Genomic DNA, 15,972 nt, shown 5'->3' with positions numbered 1-15,972 from the left:
CATTGGGCCTATGTTATGATCCAAGCATATACCATATATACTATACACACGGTCTCATGTGCTCCAACAGTGAAAAGTTTTAAAGCAGCTCTCTAGAAGTGGCGCTGCTCAGGGGACAAACCCAGAAATGAAGCCTGGAGTTGGCAAGGCACAACATCTCCTACCCCGCCATGCCCCACACCACCCAAACCTGCCCACGCTGGCGCAGACGGTGTTTGAGTCGCGCACTTGTGTCACCGGCATGTTTACGAGACAATGAATGAACATTTCATTACAGCCATATACAACCATTTAATCTAACCCTGGGAACAGCCCGCAGCTTCAATCAAAAGTGGCATTATTCTATGACCATTATTTTTCAAATAGTTTTTTTCCTGTTCCTTGCATGCTTGCTATTTAATTTTTAAGTACTTTGCACACTGGAGTGAATTGCAGTCAGTTCTTTTCCAGCATACATAAATAGTCCTTTCATTATCAAAAAGACAAGCCTTGAAACAAGAGTCAAGCGTTTGGCATTGCTTCAAGTTATTGTAGCACAACAGGAGACTGGAAACAAGACCAAATGATTAATTTGGCATCTCATTTATTTCATTTTTCATGACATACTGGTTAACTCTGATTTTAAGCTATTGTCTTGTCCTGAATTTTTATGCCAGAATGTCAGAATGAAATACTAGCTTATTACCATCAAACCGCGTACATGCACTCCTCATGGTGTGAGCACTTAAAGATATTCTTCAGCGTATGGGACAGTCTTGCGCTTTGCATCTTTTCCCTGAACTGACTTTTCCCCCTTCTTCCTTACCCGTTTGAGACAGAAGCGGTGTGTAAGGGACTTTCGGTTCTATTGCACTCATGGGTGGAGGTAGCAAGGGGTTGGCAAAGCTGCGGAGGGGGTGCGTGGGGCGGACGCAGGCCGTGGGGATCGTTCTGCTTGGGGCATCCTCGTTGCTTGAGTGTTCAGGCTGCGCCGGTGGTAGCAAGGACGGCTGCTGGGATGCCGGGCCTTCGTTTACAGCTGGAAGAGAATATTAAAAACCAGTAAGCCAAAAACCCAAGAATTATTGCTGAGGTGTTTTTTAAGACTTATTTCCTACTTTTATGATCATTTTCAACAGAAGGTAAAGCATTTAGCCTCCGATCTCCAAGAAGCTGCAGGAAGCATCTAAACATTTCTATCAAAAGTTATTGGCAGATGAATTTAAAAAAAACAGATGTTCCTCAGAGCAGCCATGTGTGAGTCGAAGTACAATAAATCTTCCTTTAAAAAAAAATGTAATCATGACATTTTCATCTTCCTCTCTCTATTTTATTTTTATTCATACTTCTTAAGCTCCCAGTGTCGTAGGATCTGGGTGCTTTAAAATATTAAAAATCAATAAAACCATAAATACATCATGTGCAGATTGCAACAACCGTAACTAGGAAAACTCATTATGTTCAGCCTGATGGTACTATTCTAGTCATCGTGGAGAAGAGCTAGAGACAAAGAAAGGACGTAATTAATTTCTACACAACCAATCACCAATATTGTTCTTCCTTGAGACAGCTGTAACATTTAGTGTGCCAAAGCAGTAGGTTGCTGTTTTATTAGCCTATACTCAAAGTCCATTCTTCTGAGATCTAAACGTGCTGTGTCAATCCTCTAACACAAAACGCAGCTACGCTGTGTTCTGCAGTGCTTAACAGCTCTGTCATGGCAGAAGAGAGAAGCAAACACAGCTCAGGTATTAAGGAAAACAAAGTGTGAGGCAAAGAGTAAAGTCCTCTATTCCTACAACCCTCCAGAAACCCATGTTGTATCCTAATTATTAATTTGTCCTAATTATAAACTGCAAAATGGTTACGATGGTATGGGAATTTTCAGCATGGGTACAGTACAATGTCTAACATCAACATCACCAGTATTGCAAATGCACCTACATAAGGAGCATAAGGACTGGTACTTTGGAATTGAACTGCAGTGTCCCAACACCTATCAGATGACAAATCTTCTAATCCTGTAGTATTAGCTAGAGTGACTTCCACCACGGGGAGCGCAGAATGAAGAACACGTTGCAGAGGAGGAGGGACACAAGCAACTGCAAGCAGCAGTACCCACGCTCAGATGTGGAGTGTGAGCTGTAACTTTAGCTTCACTGAAGTAGTTTCCCGAAAGAGGCATGGCTCTGTTGTAGAAACAGAAAGCTCTCTGCAGCATGAACCAGCTTACGGAGCCCCGGCACTCTCCACAGAGCTGGCACAGCATGTCAGGACCCAGCACGTTTGGGGTAACATTGCCATTTCTCTTCCACAGCACTGCTCTTTAGTTAACACTGACTCTTGTTCATGGAGAGAAAGTCCCTCCTGCTGTTCATACTAGGAAATAATACTGTGCCACACTGTTCAAACTTTAAGAACCAAAACAAGACAGAAAAATGAATTCCAAAGACAACAGATTATTTTGATCTTGAAAGGAAAACTGTAATTGGAATAAGCAAAAGTCTCAAAAAATTCCTTCCTAACCACCATGCCTATCCTGATAAGCCTGACTAGTTGGAGGTAATTATGGGGAGGACTGGTGAGCGGAAGTCTGCTGTGGTGCCCCACGGATGACAGCAAGAAACTCACTTCCCCATGCCATAGCAAAGAGGTTGCTGCTGCTTGTAGTACTACTTTGTTCCTACTCCAGGATGAGAATATGGGCACTGGATCAAAAACATCATCTCCTATTTCCTCTTCCAAATCCTGCATCAGGAACCCATTTGAGGCTTCCCAAGAACGCAGGTTTGTAGCCTTTCTCAGCTCATTTCCTAGCTCCTGGCCCCTGCCTTGAAGAGCAGCACTGGAGAAAGTTTTCCTCGTGGGAAGAGTGCCCAGGACTCCTGACCTTATTGAAAGCGTAGCAGTGGCAAGAAGTAAGCTAGTCAATGAAGAGCCTGATAACAACAGGAACTCCTTTATTTTGAGCTTGTTGGATTTGTCCAATGTCTCTACAGTATCTCTGCCAGCCACGATGGCTCACAACACAAGAGTTAATCATGCAACTTGTGTCAGGAAACCAGAAATCTAAGAAAAGCTCATCCTTTTACTGAAGGAAACAACCTTCTTGACACATAGATATCAGCATTAGTTATTACATTGAGACCCAAAATGCTCTGGAGGAGCTGGTTTCTTTCAAAGCTTGCTGCAACAACCAGAACTCATTGTACAAATAACATGCAATTATACTGCCGAGTCAAATCTCAAGGCATTTTATAATAATTAATGTCAAAGTATATAAATAATTACAACCTACTAAGTGGCAAAACAATTTTGAAAAATGGAAATGAGGATATTTCCTCATTTCCACAACCCCATTACTTGTTTCTATGGCAATATAGCAGACATCCCCGGCAATATTGAACTCCACACACAGGAAGCTAACTACAAGATCTGACCAAGGTCAAAATCATTTATGGTTTGTAAAAGTTTGCTAGACTGTGGTTCATTTTCCTTGTTTTCACCTTCAAGACTTTTTGCATAGTCATGCCGTTACTCTGTCTCTGCTTTTCCATTTCCCTCCTTGCCCAGCACAGCCCTCTCTGTTTTCTTTTCTGACTGTACTCTTAGGTCTAACGTTCCCCTTAAATAGGTGAGACCACTTTTTGCTACTCTCTACAAAACACCCTTCTTGGTATTTTCTGCAGCTGTGCGCTCACATAACAAAGCTTTAGAAGCCAGCATCACCATAATGGTCTCCACATTAAGTAGGCCTTACAGTAAAATTACTGGTTTATTGTATGGATGTTTTATCTTATAGATTTAGTTGTAAAATCTGGAGACCTACATAACTGTTATTGCATAAAAAATTTCATGCTATCCTCCAGCTATTATTGAAGACAAAGGTGAGGTGATTCTATTAAAAACAGAAGTTAGAGTTGGGTTTTAAAAATTGAAGGCAAGTGGTCTAATGAAGGTGCTTCACTCTTGAGAAGACTTTTTTTTGAAAAAAAAAAGATGTGCGTGCTTGCGAGCATAATGAGAGCCATCAATTTGCAGTTCCCTTGGGTCCCGGCAGGAAGAGAGGATGGATTGTTTGTTTGAAGGATGGATGAAGATGAGCACATTGCTAATGCTACCTACATCACCTACATCAATTTCCTCCTTAACAGCTCAGCAGTTGCCTTCATACACCTCAACAGAAGTGTCAGAGAATTCTGATTATTTGTACTGATCCACTTATTAATTATTCTTTTAATGGAAACTAGACTTCCAGCTGGCCTTTAAGATGAAGCAGATAATGCTGTGATACAGTCCTCTTGTGATCTTTTGCTCTTGAATTTAGTAAAATATATTGCCAAAGTAAGGAAAAGAATATGCTATACATGAAGACCTGTTCTAAAGCCCAGTAAAACCAGTAAGAGTCTTTCACTGCAGTGGAGAAACTCTGGATAAAGCTCTATTTGCATTCATTTTTATGTCTAATTTAGGAATGCTGAGAATAAGCTTGCTCTCAACTCAAGCAGCAATGAACTCTCTGGTCACCAAGCAGAAAAGCAGACATCCGATATAAAATTTTTTGGTCTTCCCTTTGCTTTTGCATACATGTTGGTTGGTACAATGCGTTTAACCAGTTTAATGACTTCAGGTTTATGAACACATCTATCTTCTATTCTAACTGAACTTTATTCCATACCTGCTAATGACTTTCTGTGTACCCTTGAATTACACAGATTGTAAATATCATGTGACCAAGATTATATGCCTGTATAATGCTGACAAACTAGGGCCCTCATTCCTGTTGGGATCTCTAGATGTTACTGTAACACAAATAGCAATAATTTTTTAGAAAATACATTGATTCAGGGTACTGCTCTCTTACAAGTTCAGGTACATCCCAAAGAACACTTTTGAGGAATAACTTTTAAAATATATTAATATAAAACTGAATCCAGCTCCTGAGAACATAATGGAACCGTTTTTAAATCAAGCATAGTTAAATCCCAAGCATTATGCACAGAAAAAAAATAAAGTGCTTTGCTGATCATTCAGTTGTTAGAGGAAAACACAAAGAAAACAGGACTGGAGTCACAACCCAAGCATAGCACTCATTCCACTCGTATTAGGTATGGAAACATTTGCTGAAACCACACAGACAAGGTACCTGAAATGTAAAATGTGGTAATGGCCAGTATTCTTACAGCGTCCTCCTTCCTCGCTAATGAACCGAATTGCACTATTGAATAAAAATTACAATTCCCACTACGTCCAGAATACGCCAGAGGTAATTTAAGTTTGCAAGTTGGACAGATTATCTCGCTGCCGAACTGCCTGTTCACTGTGAGAAAGCTAGCTCCAAGAAGAAATGTGCTCAGGAAATATTTTCTTGTAACGAACAGTTAAGACATCTCACTTTAATGAATTAAGGAAGGTAAAGCTATCTCCACTCCTTAATATTTTTCCATTGTGCCCTCACGCTATTAATATAATTGTTGTTTTATTGTTGTAGTTTATACATTTTGCAAGCTTTCTTTCCAATACTGGAAAAAAATACATCATCATTTCTTAAAATAAATTTTCTGGACACCTCCACGCTTCCAGTATAAATTGTGGCATATTAGGGAAATGCTCTGAAAATTGCACTGTTAGACCAGCTGTAGTTTCCATACGGTCTTCAGGGTTAGCCTAAGGAAAAGTAGTCTGCCTGCTGTAAAAATGTTATCACGACGTGACCAGAATATATTCTGTTAATACTGACTAGTGTGTCTGTATGGGGATGGAGAAGGAGAGGCCTACTGCTAAGGGCACCACCAGAGCTCTTGCTAGTTGTTTTGAGGCCTCTCCATGACCAGTAGTGCCCCCTCAGTATCTCCCAGGTGGGAGCTCTTTTTCCTCCGGCTCTCTTCCTCTTCCACCCGAGACCACAAGGCCTTCAGCATCTCCACAGTTCTGGCAGAGGAGAAAAAAGGTATTCTCTTCCCTTTGTAAAGAACTGTAGCCCCTGGCACATCACCATCTTCTACTTGTCTTGCTAAAACTGTACGCAGCGGGTGCCACGGAGCTGGGGAGGACTCTGGAGGAGGAGGCTAAGGAATGCTGAACAGAGAGCACTCACTCTATTATGGCTCAGACATTTTTTCTGTCTAGAAAGATGGAAACATTGATATTTAGCAATTGTATTTCACGGCTGGCAGTGCCAGCAGCATTAGTCAACTGACAAGTCGGCTTATTATTCAAGGGTGGTTCAAGGGCCTGACTTTCCCTTTCATTTCCTTTAGTTTCCTCTTCAGTAGAAAATTTGGCCTAAAGATATGTTGCAGCACTTGACTCTCTGAGGTCAATGAGAAATGGCTTGCAGATTAGAAAAAGGTGTTCAAGCATGGTCTACATGGCAGAATGCAAAGCATCACCCTTCCTAATGGCATCGCGTATGATTTATTCACAGACTGCTCCATCTTGATCAATAGAGTGCTCAGTCATGTAGTACTGCAGGTAGACTCTGTCTCGGAGGAATTATTGCATGGTATTCTTTTTTTTTCTGACACAGTTGCAATTGGTCAAGCATCAAGTGCATACAAAAAAGCTTCACACATCTTCTCTATAGCCTCTTTAACTGCTAGTTGCTCTCAAGAAAACCCACACGATCGTATTAAGAAAACAGCCCATCCCCTGCAAAAAAAGAGAAATGTGTGAGAGAATTCAAAATGTTGGAGTCATTTTGTTGATCTATCACCGTTTGCTGCTGCAATGAAGTCATCCATGAGACACTGAGAGGTGATCTAGACATGAAGCAGCTGCTTCTTAATCTAGGGAGCTGATAGGAAGCATTTGTGAATGACTGTTCTTTCAGATAGCCTGACGTTGCCAGTGCTGGCACCAAGCAGCAGCAGCACTGGTGCTGAGAAAAGCTTTAGGCATCACGTTAGAAATGTATTTTTACATGCCTTCATCTCTCTGCAGACTGACAACTAATGAATTCTGCCATTATATGAAGCTAGTGAGCTGTTGGCTGGTTCTGACACTGTCAATTGTCACTAGAAAACAAACACCATCTCCACTCACTTGTACTTTAGCTTGATTGCGGTGGTATTGAAAATGGAAGGCACAGTGAAGGAAGATAATATTTCACTTGAACAGCATATTCAGTATGACCTAGGAGCTTTGGAAATCATTAGCCTAAACCAGAGAGTGTAACTGCAACTATAACAGATTCTCATTTCATGTTGTAATGGGGTTAGATAATTTTTGAAATACCTTGATTGTCCAGAAATTACCTGAAACAAGACTATGTCCACTGCTATTGAATTATTTAATGAGGAATTGCCTAAATTATCCGAAACCTTCACTACCTGAGCTTATTCAAGGTCCTTCAGGACTGCTGAATAATTAGAATTGTTTGGTATTTAACCTCCTGCCAGAAAACTTTTGTGTTTTAATAATCTTCTGTTCAACTCTCAGGCATTCTGCACTTGAAAGAATTAGGCAAACGCATACATTTCTATATAGAACTTACATCAGGAAGAGCCAGGATCTCAGCATAGCACTACTCACTTCCAGTCCATGTCTCTGGCATGGCCAGTTTGACCAAATCATTTCTGAGAGGAGATGTGTCCTAAAAGAAGGTTCAGATGCTGACCAGCTGACCAAGAGGTGCTATATCTTCCATTCTGGGGAAAAATCTGGCATTGAAGGCAGATCTGTGTGTGGAGGTACTTGATGGGGTAAAAGTTGAGAGGCAGAGAAGAGATAGGAAGACATGAAGACTGAAGGAGCTGAGGTTCCTTTCCAAGCAGGCAAAGATGATGACAGCTGCGTGGATATACATCAAGGTGAGGTAAATATCTGAAGATCCTCTACTGGGGGGGGATGAGGGGATATGTTTTGCCCTTTCGAACCGTGCCCTACCTGAAGAGGCTCCATTTGTATGCTACTGTGTGTTTATACCTCATCACCCTGTGACATGTGAGACTCTTCACTATCTATACTTCTGCAGTGAGTACTGGTGAAGCGTGTATTAGACGCGCATCAAACTTATAGTATTTTTTTCAAAGTTGTTTCAGAAAAAGACTAAACAACTCAGTCTTCAATTTTTTTCCCATCTCCATGATTAGGCGCAGGATAGTGAATTTTTTATTCAACACCTAGTGTATGTCAACCAAGAAACTGAATCTGCTTTGTTTTTGTGCATTGCATTTGTGGTGAATTTGATATTAATTTAAGCAGCAAATCAAAAACTGACTATACCAGCCTGGCCCTCCAGAGGAAATTGCCATCTAGTTGTAAAAGGAACTCTGTCAGTACATCGACACGAGGGGAAATGACACTGGGCTGATGAACAGAACACCTGAACCCACCTTTTACCTATGATCCCTCTGCTAGAATTTCAATCATCGGCCCCCCAAGGACCTGTCTGAACTGACTGAAAGCAACAATCAAATAGGAGGAAAAATCAGACATTTCGAAAGTAATTCCCTGTGGACCAGCAGCACAGACTCTCTGTGATGTGAAAATATATGTGTAACAGATTGACATTAATCTGTCAATAATTCAGACTTGATATGCAGTAGAGTTAAGGGAGAATTATAAGAAAATATGAGCCCTCCAACTATAATTAATATGCCAGGGCATGCTCATTAGGCTAGAACAAAGAACAGATGGCTGTCGGTGCAGAAGACGCTTAGAAGTAACTTATGAAGGTGAGGCTGGAGAGCGTGTGCTGTGTGCACACCATTTCCCTGGATCGTGGCAAGATGAAGAATAGATATGGGAACACACAAAACCCAAATCTATTATTGTACAGGAGCAAATATGAATACAGAACTCACTCTAGAGATGAGACAACTGATACGAGACCAGATAACAGGATTCAAATGTACAAAAAGAAGCCATAAGAAAGAAGAAAATAAAATGTTCCATGTCGACTATAATCCAAACAAGGAACAACTGGCTTAAACTCTAACAAGTTAAATATTAGGAAAATGCTTCTAGCAGTGAGGGCAGCTAGGAAGACACTGTGTGTTAAGTGCTATCATGGATGATTTTAATGAGTGATGATTCTGCCTTGAGATAAAGATCTCTTGGTGTCTCTGTTTTTCTGGGAATGTCCTTGTGGATAAAGCAAAGGAAATTAAAGTACAGTGATATGACTCAAAGACCTGCAGAAAAGGATCAAATTAGATCACTATTTGATGCAGGTTCTAGGATGTGCTCAGCTGTGAGGAGAAGGGGAGGCAATGGGAAGAGGAAGCATTCCCCAGGGCACAGGCTCTCCTTACCTGAGTGTCATGGCACAGACTGGGGTTACAATGGAGCTAAATAGATTACGCAGGTTGACTTGACTATTTCAGTCAGACTCTTCTGGGTCTCAGTAAACTCCGGTTATGTGCTACCAAACTGTTGTGGATGCTTCTGAACTATATGTAGCCTGCCATTGGGAGGCACCAGTCTCCTCAACCACGCGGTCATTTCTATGTTCCTCTTTTAAATTGCTTGGGAATTACACAGCAGGCACGTTGATAAGATGCAATAACTTTTAACTTTTAAGACAAGGTGCTGTTCAGTATATAATGGAAGTTGCTCCTGGAGCCACCACTGGAAAAGAGGCAGCCCATACTGAATTGCTCAACTACTTCTTAGCCTGGTTCCTATTATGCACTCAAAAAACAGGGTAGCATGAATTGCATTGGTTAGAGATTATACATCCTGCTGACAGAAAGCAAGCTGGATAGCACCCACCAGGTTTGCTATTTCCAAGCGTTTTCATAACAACAACGACAACAACAACAACAACAACAAAACAGAACAGCACTGCACTGACTTCTTCCTGTTCCAAAGGTCCTGTCGACAGAGAGCGTTGGGAATGGCACAGGCCGAAGAGTGAACTGAGGGTGTGGGTATCCACAGGTGGGAGATGGCAGGATCCCGGGGTACTGGGCACTTTCTAGTGTTGGCACTGGAATGGCACTGACCACAGCTAAAAGAAAAGGCAGAGAGATAAGATTAAGCGAGCGCCTTTGGAAAATTTTAAAAAGTGCTGGGAGAGTCAAGCAACAGTGAACCAGACATAACCAAACAAAATGAAGTATCCATATACGCAGTAAAAAATGCATTTCTCTACTCACTCTACCCAAACCTGCAGAAACCACCTCTCTACGCACCCCTGATGTATATACAGGCTAATTGCAGGTGCAAATATAATTACCTGTAAAATTAAATAGCTCCTTTGTTTACATTCAAGTTAGACATCCATATTTTTGAGGGGTTCTTTACCTCCCTTCTTGACAAATATATGGCAAGGAATGGATTAGGCAAGAATTTAAGGGCTTGATTGCATTGCCTAAGCCCAGGCCTCTGGTGCCATTTCAGATGCCTCAGGACACCCTGCAGCCTTCATTCGCTGCTCTGGAAGAGCGTGGGGCTGCTGTGACTCTCCTGTCCTGTCTGTCGGCCTCACACAAATGTCTCTGATGCCTTGGGTATCTCCAGCAGCACCAGGCTCTTAGACACTTAGGCATCAGCTGAGACTGGCCGGGCATCGTTCTCGCCCATCCAGGCCTGACAGCAACAGGAATGAGATGTGCCAGCAAACCAGCAGCTGAAAGTTTGAAGTTGAAGTTGAGCTGAATTAACACAAAAGCCTTTGATTTGGAAACCAGATCACAACTTGCCAAATTCAGGCTTTCCTGTGAATTATCCTTTATTTTCAATAGTCAAGGCATGAAGAATTGATGATAATAGTACTATACAAACCATGAATTTCTGTGTAGCTTTCAGGAAAAACTCTCAGTAAAGTTTTGCCTAGATAAACAACACGAAGAGATTTTCTTTTGGCTCACTGATGATAAGTTTTGGCTTATATAGCACCTTTCACACATGAATTACAAACAATGCTTTAAACTTTAAAATAGTCATTACAATTACTTCTAGCTCTTACTACATCCATTACACAGACTGGCAAACTGGGCATTCTGCCCAAGGTCACTCAAGAAGCTGCAACGGTGCCAAGGCTTTACGACGTTTTTTTAAGAACACAGCTTTCAGGGAGACAATGCTGTATTTCCAGATGTCGCAGACAAGTGTAATATGTACAAAACTCACAAAGAAATGATAACCGGAGTGATACGAACTTCAAAGTTGTCTAGGTTTAAATGCACACATCCTGAGAAGAGACTTCTTACTCTTCAGACATTTCATTTTGACTGCACAAGATATTTTTATTGACAAAATCTATAACATTATTATTACTAGAGTAAAAACGATCATTCTTTATTGAATCCTATTAAAAAACTTGTTTTTTCAAGTCCACTCCTTCATTTCTTTTTAGGGTGTAGACATCCAGCACTTTCTTCTTTAAAATAAGTCAGGATTATTATTCACTGCAGCACTCTATTGCAGAGAAGCTGGGGAAAGGTTAACATCAAACATTTTCAATAAGTCTTTGCAATTTTGAGCAAATATGACAGCAGATCTGTTCTGTCACAGTCTGTCAGCAATTGAATTTATACTTACTATTGATATACTACGACACTAAAACAGAAATTCCCTAACCAAATCATGGAGCTCCCTAAACACTGTTCTACATCTAAAATGTACTACAGCCTGTAAAAATGCAGCACCCAAGAACAGCTTACAGAAATGACAAAGTAGAAAATTTTAAATTGTATTCAAGCACCCCAGAAGCAGCCAAAGCAACTGAGTCAACATGATCATATTTCTCCTAAAAAAGAACCGTGATTTTCTGCAATTTGAGGGAGGGGGAACTACAGAAAAAAAACCTCCCAGAAACATAGGAAAACTCTCTCTCTTTCCAAGCTGATTTATTCTGTGAACATTTTTTTTTCTTCTTCCATAAGAAGTAAACATTACCAACAGAAAACCAGGAAAACTATAGGTAAAATATTTGAATGTGATACCCTGCAAAGACTTTCTCAGTTACTTTTCACATTAACTAGTTTATTATGAAGTTCTGACTGATTCAGAATATTCCAACAAACACGCTCTGCTGTGGCTGAGAAAGTTGTAGTATCGCACGCTCTACCAACAACATTGAAAATGGAGTTTTCAGCATTGAAAATTTCCCATTATTTGCTTGTCCCATAAGTTCTCATTGATTTGGTGTCTCCATTTTTCAGTCACCTCTAAGCAAACATGGATTTGGGGTTAGAGATATACGTCTTCATTTCAGAATGCCACAGAAGGCAGCTGACGCTCAGAACGACACAGTGTCGGGCAGGGCTTCATTACATGGTATGGAAGGAAGGGACTGGCGATGGAGAGAAGCCTAAAGCACTCTTCATCCTTGAAGTCTTCTCCTCTCCACCCAGCAGCCTTGGTACCTTCTCCTCACTTGCTTCAGCATAGCATGACCATGAGACTTGACCTCTGTATTGGCTACAAAATTAAAAGATTCTCAAGCTATTTTACAATTTCTGCCTTGTGTGGGTTCCCTTCTTCTCATTGTGCCGTGGCAGGAGAGAAAGGCATTGATTCTGCAATCTTAATGCTATCTCAAGTCCCTTTGGAATGTCCTTTAATTGCCTTCATCAGGCTTAGCGGCAGAATTTGAAGTAGCTTCCAGAATTACAATCATGCTTGGATTAGAACCATCAAAAATATCGCCAAAGCCTGTTTTATGCTCCTTTCACTTCAGTAGGCAAAGGCCCATTACGGAGTATATTTTTTTTCCTGAAAGACTGCAAATAGTGAATATTGGGATGTTCATGAATACTTCCAGATTTGCCTGGATTTGGTATTTAATATTTAAAGATAAATGTTTTTACATCGGAATTATGATGGTGCTTCTTCAAGCTATTTAATAGCTTTTTGCTGACAATTCCTTTCAGTATCATGCAAGCTGAGAGAGATTAATTAAAACATGACACAGCCTCGATTTTATTTTCTGGGAAAAGAAACATTTTTAGCCTAACTCAGCCTGAAATGTGTAAATAGGACTTTTATAAGCCTGACTTTAATTATTTCCAAACAATCATAATATTGTGCCTCTATAGATTAGATTTACACTGTAGGAAATAGAAACAAATAGAAAAGAATTCCTCAAAAAGAATAATTGTGATTTAAAAAATTAGAAATCTTTCAGAGTGCTTTTATCTATATGCTGTAGAACAATGCTGACCTGACTTCCATTTAATTAACTGTGCTATCGAACCATTGTAATTACAATTAATTTGGTTCTGATTTTGCTTACAACACTCTGAAGTGCATCCATTTTCTTGGATTGCTGCCCTCCTTCAAACCACACCAAATCAAGAGGAATCCCATTGAAAAAGGGCAGATTGCCTAATTATGAGATTAGCGTGGTTACAAGACGGGAACATTTCCTAGGGAACGCCTGGTATTACTAAGAGCTTTCTTCCAGCAGCCTTTCTCCCAGCCCATAAAGTGAACAGCAGCTGAAATGAGGCAATATGTTCAGTCCATGGCTTGAGGAACTGGAAGTTAATCTCTCCCCAGCCTCCTGTCATTTATCCTCATAAGGGCTGGTTACTTAGGAGTTAGCGGCCTGACCCAAACTGCACCCCTAATGAACACAGATTAAAGGGACAGTTACTAGTTCCCAGTAAGCAATTTACTGCATAAAGGCATGGCAGGTTATTCCCCCTCTTCTCCTTCATTCAGTTCCATGTACTTTTTAAAATGCATCATTGTGATGTGCCCTTCCATAAACCCACAAATAGGTACTTACATATAATTTTGTAAAGAAATGGCTATCTGTGATTTCTAACTCAAACTATTTACATAGCTGTGCCAGCTCCTACACATTTTTAACTGTATATATTTTCTGAGGTCAAAGGCAGAACTTCCTGCCTGAAGCTGAGAAACAACTGACATGAGAAGTGTCAAAAGCTCATCACAGGGCTGCTCAGACAACAAAGTGGAGACGTGCCTTCACTTCCCTCTTTAGCATCCCTCCGCACCAGGAACTCGAACAGTGCCTGAGCCACTCTTCAGGGCTCTCACTCATTCCTTTTCTTTGTTCAGAGGCAAAACAAGGTCACTTCATAAATTTTACGAAGTTCATCAGGATGGGAGAACCTATGAACGCTCTCCAGCCTTCCTGTCGTTCTCATGCACCTTGTTGCTTTGCAAAAGGTTGATTTCATCTATGAAATTAATTCAACGATAAGCTGTCATTGCTAAAATTTAACACTATTAAAAATATCTCTTTCTCTTAATTTACTTGGCTGTATAAGGAGAGCAGCTCCTTACCAAAAAGCATATGGTGGCAAGAAAGCCAACTACTATACACAAAAGAAGATATAGCAGAAACTGGAGAAGTTATTCACAATACCGTCCAGCTGATTATCAACACTGAAAATAGTAATATCACCTTTTATGTCTGTGTATCCTAAAACATTCTCCTCTGCTGGCTCGAACCATTTTGCTAGGTTTTTTAGTTTTATAGGAGGGAAACGGAGGGATTTATCCATCACTATCTGCCTGGCAAAAACATAACCCTTCACTCCTATACTTAGCCCATGCTGAATCTAGTAAAAGCATTATTTCTGAATTCTCTCCATAGTACTTCCATCGATCTATTGTGACGCTTCGGAAAGCTTCCAAACCTTTTTTTTTTTCCGAAGAAGAAGAAAACGTGACTGATGCTATTTAACTCTGGGAAGTGTAACTAGACCATATTTGTTAGGTAGCAGGAAACCTCCGGATGGGTGAGGCACTGCCTGCGGTGTGCGGACGTGGGCCAGGGGATGCTCTTGTACTCACGAGGGTTGTTTGGCTGTGAATCCATGGGAATCATGAGCTTGGCACGGGTGGCTCTGCGGGCGGCAAGTGAGCGCTCCAACGTGGACATGCTACTTCCAGCGTCCTCTGTCTCAGGACCTACCGAAAAAATAACACAACAGCTTAGTTGAAAATGCTATAAATGAATGTCTCTCTTACTTTACAACTAGCAGTAAGATCAATGGATTTTTTTTTTTTTTTTGGAGTTTCTTTATTTAAACTGATCGTTAAACATCATCACCTACAAAGGGCTGCACAGGCTTTTCTGGCTGCATTTTCCAAATAAAGTGATTGCTTTCATTTTTCTGGAAGAGAACTAAGATATGTTCTTCTTTTCCATGATTTAATTTTTCTTTCTCCCTGAAATTACCCCAAACAGCCCATTCAATTCATAAAAATGATTCATCTTTCTTGTAACCTCCTTGTTAAAAATATATTTTAAAATCCAAATATCAAAACCAGAAATGGCAAAGTAGGGTGCATAAATTTCAGTACCTACAAATTATAGCAGCCAAAAATTGGCACATGGAAACTGTGAAATCAGCTTGCCCTGTGGCATGCCCTGAAGTCCCAGCGTCCTGACTGCCCAGGCTGTAGACCCTCTTGGAGCGCACTGTGGCTCTTCCAGCCTGGGCATCTTGTTTTTTCCTACCACAGCAACTGTGGCAAGTTAAAGATGTGCCTGGATCTTGCCTCCTTTTGGGCCTGGTTCACAGCTAGCACACATATCCAGATTAAAGGGTTGAGAAGCATCGCCTAATGCTGCAGTCTCGACACAGGCAGCTATGCCTATGCCCAACCCAATTCAAAACGGGCTCAGCCGCTCCATAAATTAGTCATTCTATTTAGGTACTGAAATATGGATGTGCTAATTTAGCTGCATTAACATAGGATATTTGAAGTATTCAAAGATTCTAGAGAACGTATTTGTCAGAAAGTAAATTTGCTTGGAACTGGATGTTCAGTGCAGTAATTTGCAATGAAATAGAAGCTGTATTTCTTGCTTCATACCTTGTCTCACACAAACATTATATTAATGTTACTTTTGCTATTTTAATAAACTGTTGATGAAATCAATTTATTACTGTCCTGCTATAAACTTAATATTCACTCAGACTATTCATCTCTGATGCTCCCCAACAAACACATATGCCTTAAAAAATTTGCATAAAAAGATTTTTTTTTTTCATATTATGCTGCTCCGAATTTCAGGATTGAAATATCAGGTCTTCTATCAATGCCTTCTCTAAGGTC

The 15,972-nt window shown here is 40.6% G+C and overlaps 1 protein-coding gene across 3 annotated transcripts in view; it reads right to left on the bottom strand.

Annotated features, from left to right (window-relative positions):
• Positions 1-15,972, bottom strand: part of LOC104138483 (netrin receptor DCC) — a 608,580-nt gene that overhangs the window by 16,785 nt on the left and 575,823 nt on the right. For all 3 annotated transcript variants that reach the window (XM_009666101.2, XM_068925912.1, XM_068925913.1), the window contains 3 exons: positions 14,701-14,817; positions 9,779-9,934; positions 806-1,018 (listed from right to left, as the gene is read on the bottom strand). In XM_009666101.2, coding sequence (XP_009664396.2) covers positions 806-1,018; positions 9,779-9,934; positions 14,701-14,817 — 486 coding nt within the window. The remainder of the gene's footprint in view (positions 1-805; positions 1,019-9,778; positions 9,935-14,700; positions 14,818-15,972) is intronic.

Source organism: Struthio camelus, chromosome W, assembly GCF_040807025.1.
Source record: "Struthio camelus isolate bStrCam1 chromosome W, bStrCam1.hap1, whole genome shotgun sequence".
Taxonomy (NCBI): Eukaryota; Metazoa; Chordata; class Aves; order Struthioniformes; family Struthionidae; genus Struthio; species Struthio camelus.
The sequence above is the reverse complement of the archived record's forward strand: the minus strand, read 5'-3'. Positions and strand labels throughout refer to the sequence as shown.